The sequence below is a fragment of the Spermophilus citellus genome (genome assembly GCF_964194105.1).
Source record: "Spermophilus citellus genome assembly, chromosome: 3".
In the NCBI taxonomy this organism is placed as follows: domain Eukaryota; kingdom Metazoa; phylum Chordata; class Mammalia; order Rodentia; family Sciuridae; genus Spermophilus; species Spermophilus citellus.
This window is the reverse complement of record NC_138184.1, coordinates 36,393,222-36,409,248: the sequence shown is the minus strand read 5'-3', so window position 1 is coordinate 36,409,248 and position 16,027 is coordinate 36,393,222. Positions and strand designations below refer to the sequence as shown.

The 16,027-nt window shown below is 34.7% G+C and overlaps 1 protein-coding gene across 2 annotated transcripts in view; it reads right to left on the bottom strand.

Annotated features, from left to right (window-relative positions):
- The window catches only part of NGLY1 (N-glycanase 1), a 51,816-nt gene that overhangs the window by 15,814 nt on the left and 19,975 nt on the right, over positions 1–16,027 (bottom strand). For both annotated transcript variants that reach the window (XM_081288028.1, XM_081288027.1), the window contains exons 4-7: positions 13,616–13,781; positions 4,668–4,890; positions 2,019–2,140; positions 771–916 (exon numbers count right to left, since the gene is read on the bottom strand). In XM_081288028.1, coding sequence (XP_081144154.1) covers positions 771–916; positions 2,019–2,140; positions 4,668–4,890; positions 13,616–13,781 — 657 coding nt within the window. The remainder of the gene's footprint in view (positions 1–770; positions 917–2,018; positions 2,141–4,667; positions 4,891–13,615; positions 13,782–16,027) is intronic.

The window sequence follows — 16,027 nt, the reverse complement described above, 5'->3', positions numbered from 1 at the left end:
ATCTATAGGTAGATTGGACTTCACTGATTTCTTCTCATTTCTTTCTTCAAAAGAACATGAAAAGTTACAGACAGAAAAACCTTTGTGAAGCACATCTGATAAAGGACTTATTTAAGAATATATGACAAACTCTCAAAACACAATAGTAAGATCTCATTAATGGAAAACAAACAAGCAAAGGGGACATACAGATGGCAAATAAATACATAAAAAGATGTTAAATAATATTTGTCATTAGAGAAGTATAAGCATAATAATATATTGCTACATGTATCTGCTAAAAGGACTAAAATTAAAAGGTTAAACCATACTAAAAATTAGCAAGGATGTGGAAAACTGGGAATTCTCACATACTGCTGGTAAGCATGTAAAATGGTGTAATCACTTTGGAAAACAGTCAGCAGTTTTCTAAAAAGTTATATGTATACCTACCATGATTCAGTCATTCCACTCCCAGGCATTAAGCAAAGAGAAAAGTACATGTCCATAAAAAGACTTGTATACATGAGTGTTCTCAGCAGCATAATTTAAAATATCAAAAACTCAAAATTGCACAAAGATCTATCTATAGGTAAATGGATAAACAAATTATGGTGCATCTACACAGTGGAATACTGATTGTAATAAGATTTTTATGGGTGAATACAAATGACAAAAATGTACTAAATTATACACTTTAAATATATGCAGCTGATTATATGACATTAAACTGTCAATATATATATATATATTTTTTTTTTCTTGAAAAATAATTTTCTCACATGCCCTACCTCATCTTTAGAAAATGCTATGACATAGGAAAGCTTCTTGCCCCATCCTATTTCATAAAGGAGTGGTTTGTCACAGACATCTTCACATGCATCACAGTGCAGCCACCGCTGCTGAGAAGGAGAAAAGACTTCTGTCCAAACATGGTCTACTCAAGTGAGACAAGAGAACAAAAATAAGGAAATAAAATGAAATTTATAAAATCAGAACAACTTCCAGTAACTATATTCAAACTCCTACAAATTATGTAATGAAAATTAATATTCTAAATTTTAGTTATGAATGAGCATACTTGTGCGAATTTCTCTTTCTCTTTAAAATCCTTGAAAACATTGCTGAAATACTCTCATACGGTTTTAGTTTTAATTAAAAATGTGTGTTGTAACTCTAAAGAAGAAAAATGTATTAAACAATAGCATCAAAAACATCTGGCTTAGCTGGGTGCAGTAATGCACGCCTAAAATCCCAGTGACTTGGGAGGCTGATGCAGGATGATCACAATTTAAGTCCAGGTTGGGCATCTTAGGAAGACCCTGTCTCAAAATGAAGAGTAAAAAGTACTGGGAACACACAGCTCAGTGGTAGAGCACTCCTCCTGGGTTCAACCCCCAGTACTAAGAAAAAAGAAATTAATACTACTTTTCAATTTGCAGTCTCTCTCTGGACCCTAAGACCCAGAACCAGAAGGTCTAACAGGATCTCCTGATAGTGATGCTCTCTGTATTTGACTGTAAGAGAAGAACCATCAACTGAGGGTTTCACTTGAGTCAAGAAATCAATGGAAACACAAGTAAAACTCTAAACAAAGAAGACAAATTTTTAACATGTAGACAATGAATCATTTCTAAACAAAGACAATACAAATACATGGCTTTTCTTGTATTATTTTTGTATACTATAATTTATTTACTAAATCATTTATAGTAATCCCTCTGAAAAAGATTTTTATAGCACATTACTATACAGAAATAGCATTATTATAAATGCTATGGTAAAGTTTTAATAAAATAATATTTAGAGTACAAAGTACATGTCCATATAAAAGACTTGTATACATGCTAAGTATATTACAAAAATCTTGTGATTCCTTTAAAAAAAAACTTATAAGGTTGGTATTGCTGTGATTTTACAAAAGGCAAACGGAAGCTCAGAATAACGAGGCCCGAGAGTAAAAAAATGATGGGCTCAGACTGAAAACCTGAAACGTGAATCTACAAAACCCTACTCCACTCTTATATCACAATCTGTACCTGTGTAATCCCAAACGTAACGAGCTTCAAATCCTAAAGCTCGACAGCACAGTGTAAAACAATTGGCCCACTCGCCACACCGTCCACATCTTGTTTCTAAAAGTTTCTCGGGATTGTTATACCTGGTGTAAAACAACAAGAAAGAAAAACAGCTTTGAGTTATCAAAACCAGCATTTCAAAATAATTTATATTACCTCTATGCTAAACATTAATCATGTTTCTTAATTTCTTATTTTAAAATATTGATTAACGAGCCTAGAGTATATAAGACACATTTTTCACCAAAGATTCTAGCAGAGTATATAAAACACTGTGCTAGAATCTTTGGTGAAAAATGATTTAACAGTGATATTTCCTTTAAGGTGTTTACAATCCTAAGAGAAAGAAGAAATTAACATGAATAATTTTATTATACAGCAGAATGTGATAAAAAACATACAAAAGGTCAGACTTGACATTATGGAAGCGTGGTTGTGGAAGAGAGCTTCTATTTGAACTGGGCTAAGAAAGATAAGATTTGTACATGCAGATTCTCTAGGAAATCTGCTTAAGGTATTAAACATTACTCTAGCAAGTGATATAATTAGCTTGTTGTGTTTAAAAGGTAAATAACTACTCAGTGAGGATAGGATTTCAGCTTAGTTTAACTTAAAAAGGTATTTTTCTTTCTAATGATATTGACTATGATGTTACTCTTCTGAAGTATTTAGTATCGTGTTAATTTGAAAGTATTTTTAATTTTAAAAAAATTAAAAGCATTCTTTTAAAAAATTATAAAAGCATCATAAGAATGGTACTTTCAGGGGCTGGGGTTGTGGCTCAGTGGTAGAGTGCTTGTCTAGCAATTGGGAGGCCCTGGGTTCGATCCGCAGCACCACATAAAAATGACAACTACAACTAAAAAATAAATATTTAAAAAAAATGGTACTTTGAGAACATCAAATTTTGCATATTGTATTGAGAAGGAGTTTGAGCTGATGCAGCTAAGCAGGTACAAGTACCCGAGCTGAGCAGAGATGTCAGCCATGAGCCTGGGAAGTAAAGGAAACAGTGGCATGAATGGACTGGCTCTGTAATAATAAGTTTATTAAACTGATGCTACATTAAATGAATTTAGAACTTAGGTAATTAAGTAATTGAAATAAAGTATAAATTTACATCAAGGGGTAATAACAGAATTAGAGCATCATATGTCTCCATCTTCTATATATACTACTGCTGCCAAAGTCAAGTGGACCAGATTAAGGGCCCTGTGGCAGAGCTCATGCTTAGGAGGCACAAGGCCCTGGGTTCAGTCCCTAGCACCAAAAAGACAAGACTGGCTTTTAATTAATAGTGTTTAGGGCTGAGGATATAGTTCAGTGGTAGAATGCTTGACTAGCATGCTTGAGGTCCTGAGGTTTAATCCCAGCACTGAAAAAACAAAAGCATTTATTATTCAAGCTCTATAAAGACCAGCTAGCATTGAAACAAGCAAAAAATCAGAAAGAAAAATAACACTTTACATAAATATCTATGCTAGTCTTTGCCATCCCACACACAGCATTATTAATTTAAATCTAACTGCCTAGAAATAGTTTATGAAGAGGATTCAATTACATACACACACACACACACACACACACGCACACACACACATACACACATACATATTACATACAGATATACACACATACACACACGTAACTCTACTAATCTCTATAAAGGGGCTACGCAAATAAATGCATGCTAACTGATGAAATAACACTAATTTTAGATAATTATTGGTTATTAGATTCTGATAACATAGAGCTGGTTCCAAATTAGATACAGAAATGAGCCCCTAAGCTCCCAAAATTTGCTACTTCAAAAACATGGTATCTCTTCTTGCCTGATAATACAACCAAATTTTTTAAATAGTATCAATTAAGAAAGTCTGATATAAGAAAATCTGATACATAAAATATATGTACATTTATATATTAAAGGATGGAAAAAGTTAATGCAACAATAAAACTTCCATAGTTTAAAATTTAGAGCCATAAGGAGTAGCTGAGGTTGGGTGGAAGAAATTTCTAATTAAAACAAATTTGTTTTGTTAAGAAAATATGATCACAATTTATTATATACTTTTACCTTCCATATTATTATTTGATGACTAAGTATAGCATATATAGCATATATAGCATATTATATTTACCATCACAATGATCAGAATTATTAGTATTGTTATTTGATATCAGTATTAGTTATCTGAAAAGTAAAATTATATATTAAAAGTACAAGAGTTACAGGATTAAGAATACTTCTTTCACTAACACTCAAAATTCAAAATCTAGAGCAAGATACAACAAACTTCCTATGAAAGGACAGACGGTAGATATTTTGGACTTTGCAGGTCATATATATGGTCTATCATCAATATTCAATTGTTGCAGCCTGAAAACAGACTATAAGTAAATGAATCAGCATGGCTATGTTCTACTAAAACTTTATTTACAAAACCAGGATGTGGGCTAGATTTAGCCTGCAAGTTAGTTTGCAGACCTCTGTTCCAGAGACATATATTTCTAATAATTAATAAAAAGATTAAAAAGTTCATTTAATAAAAATTCACTTCTAACTATTTTATTAAGAGATTATTCCGATTTTATTTTCTAGGTACCCACCTTGGAAATCGATTGCTGAGCTGGCATGTATCACAGTAATGATCTTCTACGTTCTTTGCACCCCACTTAAGTTCATCATCATTGGGCAATAATGATTTATTTCTAGATCTAGTCTGTCCACCACATTTGCTGCACACAATATTATTCACCCAGTGAAAAAATTCCTCCTTGAACCAGTGCAAAAGCTCCAGCAAAAGAAAATCCTCATCGCTTATATTAGTACCTGAGAAGTTAGAGAGAACCAAGTAAGATCTAAAGCTGAGAAAATCTAAAAATTTTATATAACCCCCAATTTATTTTTATAGGTAATTATTTACATGTATGAACACACAAGACATGAACAAGAACATGTTATAAAATAACAGCTGTCATCTATAGAAGAATGGGACCAACTGAGAGTTCCTGTATAATATGAAAGTTTTCCATGAGGAATCTATAAATGAGTTAGTTTCATTACAAACAAACTTTTAGAAATAGAGTACTGCCATCCTCTTCTTCAGTCTAGTCCCTACATTTAGCAGCCAGAATGAGCATATTAAAAATGTAAGCCAGGGTCAGGGCATAGCTCAGTGATAAGCACTTGCCTAGCAAGCTCAAGGTTCTGGGTTCCATCTCCAGAACCAGAGTGGGGAGAAAAGCCAGATCACGTCACTCAAAAACCCATAAACTGGTTTTCTTCCACTTCATTCAGAATAAAATTCAAAATTTCTATCCTTGTTTTTCCAGCTCACCTTCTGTAGTAGGCTAAAATACAGACCCCCAAAAGATGTTCACATCCTAATCCCTGGAGCCTATATAGTTACTTTATATGGGGGGAAAACTGCAGATAATGAAATTAAGGATCTTCACCACAGATATTATCCTGGAACATATGGATGGACCCTAATGCAACCACATGTATCCTCATAAGAGGAAAGCAGAAGATTTTACACACAGAAGAGAAAGGCAATGTGAAGAAGGGGCAGACAGCTTTCTGAAGATGCTGGCTGTGAATACTGGAGCGATGTAGCCACAAACCAAGGATTACCAGTAGTTACCAGAAGCTGGAAAAGGTAAAGAAAGGATTCTACCTTGTGGAAGGAGCATGGCTCTGCTGACACTGATTTTGCCCTGTGATACCAATTTTTAAACTTCTGGCACCCAGAATTATGAGAATAAATTTGTTTTTTAAAATTCATCAAGTTTCTGGTAATCTGTTGTAGTAAGCCATAGGAAATTGATATACTCTCTCATCTGTCTTGCTCATTCTACAGCCACAATGCCCACCCTCCCTTCTTCCCTTGCCATCTCTCAAATGTGCCAAACTCATTCTCACCTCAGTGGACCCTTTTGTTACTGCTCTCTCCTGGAAAGGGAAATTACTGCTATTCAGAGAGAATTTCCCTGATAATTCTATACCAAACAGCATTCTTCCTAGTTACTCACTCTCCTTTCTGTTATCCTGACTTATCTTCCCAGCACTCATTACTACTTGAAATACTTAAGTTGTTGGTTTATTTCCCTTTGGCTATCTCTCCCCATGATAGCAGGTCCTTTGTTTCATTCTCTGCTATATACCCAACACCTAGAACTGTGCTTGCTACATGAGATTCTCAGTACATATCTGAATGAACAATGTAACAGAAAAGTCTCAAGATATTATTTAGAATTGATATTGTTCCCCAAATAGGCATTATCAAGACAGGAAAAGAAAAGAAAGAAGACAGTATATTTGTATTTCTGGGAAGTATGATTCCCAAAGTCAGGACCACTTGAGGGTCAGTATTACTTGGTTAGGTTAAATAATATTCTTAATAGCAGCTCTGAAAAATGGATCTACAGAATAATCACTCAGGCATCTAAGAGATAATAAGTATTAAAGGGAGGTCTGACTTAGATGATAAATCCTGTGAAGACATTATTTAGAGAATGGAAAGCTTAAAATACACAACCAAGACTTCAAATTTACAAATTTTGTATCTTCAAAGATTCCATATAAATGTAAATGGGTTTCTAGTAACTTCCCAGTAGCAAAATTTAACAATTTTAGGACCTAAATTTATCCCCTGAAAACCTATGGTATCAGTGTATAAAGGAAAGAGAAGAGGAGAAAACAGGTAAAAATCCTCAGTAGACATCCTTCAACACACCTTTAAAGCTCAACACTCTGTACCCCATGTATTCATATTAAATTCAACAGGCCAACATAAATTATCACTTCTCCAAAAAGTATTGCCTGTGTCTGAAGCATTTTATCAAGAGAAGCATTTATTCTACCAGGCTGATTATCAAACCATGCTTCTGAGCCTTAACTATCTCTAGCAGTGTATAGGGCAATAAGGACTACACTTCTGCTTCAAATAAGAACATTGGTGCTAGTTCATAAATCCAAGTGAGATTTTGTCTGGAAAGGAACAAAAGAATCCACTGCATATGAAAGAACATTACCAACCTGGCCAGTGGAGGCTTTGTCATCATCTCAGCCGAATAGTTAAGTGCTAGGGCAGAAACTGCTAGTTGCCATACTATATACATTTGCTACTTCTTTATTTATACAATTCTAATTTTGAGGACAATGTACCAACTAAAAGACTATAGGTCCCAGCCTCTCTTACATCTAAGAGAGGCCAAATTACTAGGCTTTGTATGATCCAAAGAAGGGCTACTTCAAGAGGATAGGCTCAGTATAGAGGTATATAAACTTTATTGACGTTTCTCCTTTCTTATTTCCTAATGTCTGGTCAACAAATGTGATGGCTGGTACTCCACCAGACATTTTAGGCAATGAGGTGATGGGGAGGATGAAAACTGTGTATGCCTGAGCCAAAAGACAGAAGGGCATGTAGGTCTTTGACAACAGCACACCAATAACACCACACTTTCTATCTCAGTAATTTTTTGGGTAGGGGTACAGGAGATTGAACTCAGGGGCACTAGACCACTGAGCCACATCCCCAGTCCTATTTTGTATTTTATTTAGAGACAGGGTCTCACTGAGTTGCTTAGCACCTCACTTTAGCTGAGGCTGGCTTTGAACTCAACGGTCCTCCTGCCTCAGTCTCCCCAGCTGCTGGGATTACAGGTGTGTGCCACTGCACCTGGACCTATCTCAGTAATTTTTTACATGATAAAATAAATAATCCTTAAGCCACTGGAGTCATTATTACTCTCAGCCCAACCAAACCCCACCTAGCTGATATGCTCATTATATCAACAATACCACTTAATTTACTAAATGTTCAAATTTCCTTCACTTGTTACTCTTTCTCCTCCTGTATTCTGTGTTTCTAAAACATTGCCCTCTAACAGAACTTTCAGCAATAATGGAAATAATTTCATACTGCACTGTCCCACAGGGTTGCCACTAACAACCTGTAGTTATTGTGTACCTGGAATGTTTTGAATATGACCGAATAATCTAATTTTTAATTTCACTTAATTTAAACCAATTTAAATGCAAATACCCACACGAGGCTAAGGCTACAGTGTTTTAAAGAACCTCTGTAATCCTTTTGTTTTCACTCTCAGCAACATCATTTCCTTCATGCTTTTACCTACCACATTAAAGTGCCTTTCAAGACTTGACCTCTTTCAAGACTTGACCTGCGTTTTCACTTGGCAATTCAGATGATATGCAATATATACCTTAAACTAGTAGCTTTTTTTCCTTCAAAACCTGCTTTCATTGACTCCTCTCATTTTCTAGATTCAAAATTAGACAGTCATCTTTGACATCCTCATGTATACATAACTCTATTTTAAAATTTTTTTATTTGTAGATAGACACAATACCTTTATTTATTTATTCTTACATGGTACTGAGGATCAAACCCAGTGCCTCACACATGCCTCTACCACTGAGCTACAACCCCAGCCTCTTGTATCATATTTTCTATCACCAAAACAACTTTCATATCTGCCTTCTCCCCTGCAGTCACCTTGTTCACACTCTTATATAAATTCCATTACTATCATGTTTTAGTTCTTCTCTGCTTTCTCTCTTGATTTTTGTTCATTTTACAAGCTGTTAAAGATGAATCTTCTTTAACCACAGTTCGGAAGCTCCTCATTAAAGCTTCAACAGTTAAGCCTACTGAATCAAGTATTGTGACTTCCTAAGAAACTTTTATTTCCTCTTTTCTGATGAATGAATTATATATCATATCCGCTGTATGCTCACTCACAGTAAAAATATGGATTAGTTATCTGACTAAGATATGTACTTCCTCTTAATTTCTTTGATCCTTATTTTATATTTCAAACTTTATTAGAAATATCATTTGTTTCATTTTTTAACTCCAATTCTTTTTGGAAAAATTAAAGACAAATTCAATATCAACTGATCTACTTGAGATTGAAAATCAACCAAAATAAGGTCTCAGCCTACCTGATCTGCCATTATTGCTTTACATACACCCTTCCCTACACATGGCCAAACTGTAGTACTGTTCCCAAATAGCCTGTATTCCTCTGCCTTCATGCATGCTGTTCACTACAGTTTCCTACCCTGTTATGTCATTTGACATCTCAGCTTATAAATCCCACTGATTTTTCTTGGCCCTTAAAGAAAAGCCTAATCTTTTACTGATTTGTCATACTATCCCACTAAACTGATGTGTTCTTTCTTTCTTATGTCAGTTAAAACTTCTTAAGTGTGAAAGAGTATACAGATCTTAGAAGTCATATTCCTATGTGATGAAGTTATGAACTATTTATCTTCACCCTATCTGCCACAAAACAAAACACACCTATGCAATTACATTTACAATACTTAATACAATACTTAAGAGGAAAAAATTCGGAGACAAATGTCAACAGGGACCATCAATAGATTTTATGAGAAATGGACCTAAAGTCTAAACTAATGGACTTGAAGGGTTCTCAGTACACTGACACAACCATTCCCATGGTGAGGACAAATAGACCAATACCTCAGGATAACCACACCATTCACCTGATGCTCCTTTTCGCGAATTCTTGTTCCTTGAGCAATTTCCTAAATGTTATTTGCCTAGAGAGAAAGAATGTGCTGAACAAAACTAAAGCATTCTGTCTCTGATATATTTCTCACAGCAATTTATTCATTTGGCAACATATTCTTTTTTAAATTCTCACTTCACATGTTACATTTACTGGAACCTGCCTCACACTCAGTTGTTAGCTTATTTTAATTCGTGTTCCCTGTTCAGTTGCTTAAGGAAGGGCTATATTACCATCTCTCTTCGCCATGGCCCAGCCAATGACTCAAACACAGAATGTATACAATAAGTACCTAATAGGCATTTATATAAGATCCATAAAAGATGATGGATAGTACACGAAGCTCAACAGGACCTTATGATCACATCATGCACTGTTACTTTACATTAGAAAAAAAAATCTGTTATTAAAAGAAGAAAAGAATAGTTTCAAGGTCAGCAGAATAAAAGCAGAATTATGTCTAAGGCTCAGGCCAGTCATCAAAAACATCAAAAACAGAACAATATAACACTAAAATATGAAGACCACCAAAATACAAGGGGTAGCAAATGACATATGGAAAAAGTGATGAAAAAGGCCAAGTATGGTGGTGCATGCCTGTAATACGAGCATCTTGGGAGACTGAGACAGGAGGATCCCAAGTTCAATGCCAGCCTCAGCAAACTCAGTGAGGTCCTAGGTAACTCAGTGAGACCCTGTCTAAAAATAAAAAAGGCTAAGAATGTGACTTAGTAGTTAGCATCCCTGGATTCAATCCCTGATTGGGGGGGGGGGATTTAAAATAGGAAATAAATAAATAAAACCAAACTAACCCTCACAGGCATTTTCAGTTGTTGATCTGGTTTCTTCCAAGTAGTGTCATCAAACTGAAAATCAACAATTGTTCCTGGAACCTACAGAGAGCTGAGGTCACAGAGCCAATGGTCACCCCCAAATCCTAAGAGACAGGCCAACACAGAGGATCGTGGCCAACATGTGCTTACCTGGATCCATAAACTTCTAAGAACTTCTAACCCTGCCCCCAAGTACTTGGAATTGGTCTCAGGGCCTTCTATATGCTAGGCCAGCACTCTATCATTGAGCTACATTCCCAGACATTTTTAAAACATTTTATTTTGAGACAGGATCTTACTAAGTTGCCCAGGCTGGTCTCAAACTTACAACTCTCCTGCCTCTTGGGTAGCTAAAATTACAGGTAAGTGCCACTACCCAGCTTAAATGACAATGTTAAACAAAATGCAGAGTATAAGACTGAGTATGGTCTAATTTGGGAGTGAGAAATACAGTACGGGAAGAGTTCCCCACACTTCTGTGCATTCTGCTTTTGGGAACCTCAAGGTTCTCATAATAAACAAAAAAGACCCTTATGGCTCTGTGAAAAGAGAAGGGAAGAATAAGAATTGTGAACTATGCCCACAGCTAGGAAAAGCCTTCTACCAGAGCATTATCTGAACTGGGGAGAGGCCATTTCCCTGAATCTAGCTCCTTATAGCCTCCTGTCTTACCTACTGGGGAGAGAAGCTACAACTTGTATGAGGGTAACACCCAGGGCTAAAAGCCCACTAAAACACTGAGATTTAGTCCAAACATTATAGAGCCTCCCCTGTACTTTTTTTTAGGTGTTGGGGATTGAACCAAGGATCTTGTGTACCATCCCCATACCTTACCAATACTCCAACAGGTTTCCAAGCACCATAGGAATATAAAGCCTGTGACTCCTAGAGCCATAACATACATTAAACATGGCCTTTGAGCTAAATTAACATAAATCTTTATACAAAAGTCCTGTTTACTTCAGCTCCTAGTACCTAATATATTATGATCAGATTTTAATAAACCTTTCAAAGCATGTAAAATAGGAAGGAAAAGCAGTCTATAGAGACAAAGCAAATATTAGGGCCACTTAGATACAGCATATATTTTGGAATTTAAAATAACCACCTTATATGTTTTATGTTTACATTATTGATTCGTTTGTATGTTAGGACCCCTAATGAAAAAGTAGATGACATGTAAGAACAAATAAGTAATATAAGTGGAGAGACAGAAACTCTAACAAGAAAATCTAAAGGAAATGCTAGAAATCAAAAACACTGTATACAAATGAAGAATGTCTTTCAGGGGCAGACTGGAAATAGTCAAGGAATCAACGAGCTTGAAGACAGATCAACAGAAACTTCCCAAACTGGAATGCAAAGGGAAAAGAATGAAAAAGAAATAGAACTCTAGAAAAATTTCAAAATTAAACAGAACATCTAAGAACTCTAGCAACTGAAGCACAGAGATAAATGAAGGTAAAATAGAATATATGCTGGCATATCAGAAGGAAAAGAGAGAAGGAAGCATAGAATATTTGAAGTAATACCCCAAACCACAGATCCAAGATACTTAGAAAACATCAAGCAGGAAAAATACACACAATCTACACCTACGCATATCTTGTTCAAACTGCAGAAAACCAAAGACAAAGAGAAGATCTTGAATGAGGAATAAGACAGAAAATACAATAGACTTTTCATCAGAAATAATGCAAGCAGGAAAAAAAAATGAAATATTTAAAGTGTTGAAAGAAAAACCCACCAACCTATAATTCTATATCCTGGCGATATTATCCTTCAAAAGTGAGGAAGAAATAAATACTTTCTCAGGTAAACAAAAACTGAGGAACTTCAACTCCAGCAGACCTGCCATGAAAGAAATATAAGAAGTTCTTTAGGGAAAAGGAAAATGATATAGGTCAGAAACTTGGGTCTACATAAAGAAATGAATAACACTAGAGAAGAATTAAGGGAAGGTAAAATTTAAGTTATCTTATTCTTACTTGATCGAAAACAAGACTTTAAATAACAATAGGATTGTGAGTACATGAAATGATGCTCAACCTCATGGCAAATCAAAACTACTGTGAGATACCACCTCACCCTTATTATGGCTACTATAAAGGAAACAAACAATAAAACAAAATAACAGAAAATAGTAAGTGCTGTCAGGATGTAAAGAAACTGAAACCCCTGGACACTGAAGAAAGAAAATGTATAGTTTCTATGGAAAAGAATATGGCAGATCTTCACAAAAATTAAAAACAGAATCACCATATGATCCAGCAATTCCACTTTTGGGTATATACCTCAAATAATTGAAACCAGAGTCTTAAAGAGATATTCGTATACCCATATTCATGGCAGCATTGTTCATAACAGATAAAATATACAAGCAACCTGAGTATCAATACTATGTGAATGGATAAACAAAATGTGGTATATGATCATAATAGAAATCAGCCTTAAAATGGAAGAAAATTCTGCAATGTTACAAAACAAATAAATCTTGAAGAAATTATACTAAGGAAAATAGGCCAATTCCCAAAAGACAAATACTACATTGATTCCACTTATATGAGATATTTACAGCAGTCAAAATTGTAGAGACATTAAAAAAAAATCATAGAGAAAGAAAGTAGAATGGTGATTGCCAAAGACTGACAGGGAGGATGGAAAATGAGAGTGATCATTTTAATGGACACAGAACTTCACTTTTATAAGACAAACAGAGTTATGAAGCTAGATGGTGGACACAGTTTTATTGTAACATCATGAATATATTTAACAGCACTAAACTCTATACTTAAAAGTGGTTAGAATGGTATGTGTATTTTACAATATAATAATTTTTAACAAGCTAAGACATATTTATTATAATTATGCTATTATTAAACTTAAAAATCTATATATTAGGGGCTGGGGCTGTATGTAGCTCTGTGGCAAAGCACTTGCCTAGGATGTGTGAAGCACTAGGTTCAATCCTCAGCACTGCATAAAAATAAACAAACAAAGGCATGCTGTCCATACACAACTACAAGAAAAGTTTTTTTTTTTTTTAAATCTATATAGTAATGGGTTATTTACAGTGTATTCAGAAAAAGGCACTACTTCAGTATTTATTTAGCAATGATGCATATTTCACGATAAATTCTTATGGAAAGCCACTACCTTTATCCAATTTTCTGGCTCTGGACAACTTTTCTTGTGATTTCCTTTTTAGTTCTTTGACTGGAATGTAAGTTAATGCTTTCTCCTGGAGAACAGGATTTTCATACAGCAGCACATGTTGAATGTTGGATTGAAGAACTTTTAGAATGGTTGAATCAGCAGTAACCTAATAGAAAAAAAAATTGAAATTAGCTTTTCACTATATGCTACAAAAATACAACATAATAAAACCCCTATGGGTCTATGATTTCACAGATAAAGTAAAACATATAGATTCCCTGAGAAACAATAATTATACCCTAAATATAATTACCTTTACAATACTCTTAGAAGATAGCCACATTAGTTCAGAATCTAACATATATCTACTTTTCCCTCTAAATATATTACTGAGGACATACTTAAACAGAAATATGTGGAATTCTTGACCACTGCTTAAATCAAGATAGTGCTCTGAATAATGCATCTGACTTCAAATGCTTGTAATACTAGGAAAGGTGACATGATTTTAAGGGATCGGGAATTATACAAACTCCCAAAAGGAAAGGTAGATATGAATAGAATAAAGGAAAAAACCAAGGCAACATTCACCCCTAGCAGAATGGTGATGAAAGGTCAAAAATGTTTTCAAAATAAGTTCAAGGACAAAGAAGCCATAGGTTCCAACAGCAGAACTATATAGTCATTTTGGCTTTTCCCTCATTGGCATCCCCATCAACAAAGAAGTCTGCCTCTGAGCTGTAAGGCTACATGCTTAGGGTCTCAAAAGAAAAGGAAGAACCAAGTCATGACCAGTTGCTTCTAACACTTTGCACCATGCAGCCTGCCTTGACCCCCTCAAGGTTGCTGGAAACAAATGCAATTATTTACATATAGACAAGCAAGAACTTGTGTATAATGATCCACAAAAGCAACTGTGGAACCAACCTAGATGCCCTTCAGTAGATGAATGAACAAAGAAAATGTGGTATATATACACAATGGAATATTACTCAGCAAGAAAAAGAGAATAAAATCATGGCATTTGCAGGTAAATGGATGGAATTGGAGAATATAATGCTAAGTGAAGTTAGCCAATCCCAAAAAACCAAATGCTCATTGTTTTCTTTGATATAAGGAGGATGATCCATAGTGGGGTTGGAGGAGGAGCATGGGAGGAATAGACGAACTCTAGATAGGACAGAGGGAGGAGGGGAAGGGAGAGAGGAAAGGGGTAAAAAGGATGGTGGAATGAGATGGACATCATTACCCTAAGTACATGTATGAAGACATGAATGGTACGACTCTACTTTGTGTACAACCAGAGATATGAAAAATTGTGTTCTATATGTGTAATATGAATTATAAAGCATTCTGTTGTCATATATAACAAATTAGAATAATTAAAAAAACATACCTATATACCTGTTAACTCTGCTTAATAGCTACATACCCTTGGACAACTTACCAACAAGCTCTTTTAATCTCTGATTGTATAAGTATATAATGAAAGTAAATATACATACCTCAAAGGTTAAAAAAAAAGAAAAGAAAGAAAATCAACATATACTGTTAAGAAGAGTCATTAGTATTATTATCAGAAGAACTAATCCTACAGCAATACCAGCAAAAATAAAAGAGACTGGGGTGAGTTTATGACTCAGTAATAGAGTGCTAGCCTAGCACAGGTGAAGCCCTGGGTTCGATCATCAGTACCACATAAAACTAAATAAATAAAATAAAGATATTGTGTCCATCCACAACTAAAAAATAATAAGAAAAAGAAAAGACTAAAAAAAGTATATCTTCAGCAATTTTGAGATTTACTGTGTAAATGCTTCTGGATTTGATAGGATTATGACCTAATGAACTTACTATTATAAATTAAAAATACCTTAAATTGAAAATGCATTTCATACACCCAACTTACTGAATATGACATTTAGCAAGATGGTACTTTGGAGCATAAGTTGTTTACTTGTGATGGCATGGCTGACTGGAATTTGCAGGTCACTGCTATTGCCACTGCCCAGCATCACCTAAGAATCTAATACTGCACATCACAGGCCCAAGAAGAGTCAAAATTCAGATTCCCAAGTATGGTTTTCACTGAATATGTATTGTAGTTCTTTGTCATCATTATAAAGCTGGAAAAATCTTTAAGTCAAACTATCTGTATTCAAAGTTTCAATTATGGATTGTGGAAATAAAAATTTAAAAACAAAAATGAAAAAAAGTGTAGATGGTACCAAACAGTAGAATAAACAAACAAAAGAATTATCAATCAAAAGCCTTATTTTAGCAAAAGCATTTTCTAAGAATGAGACATAAAGAGAATAGACAGTGAAAATAAATTCCTAAGTTTTCAAATCTGGTTAACAGGAATTGTAGAAAGAGGGTAGAAACAATGTAAGAAAGAAACTTCTATGTTGA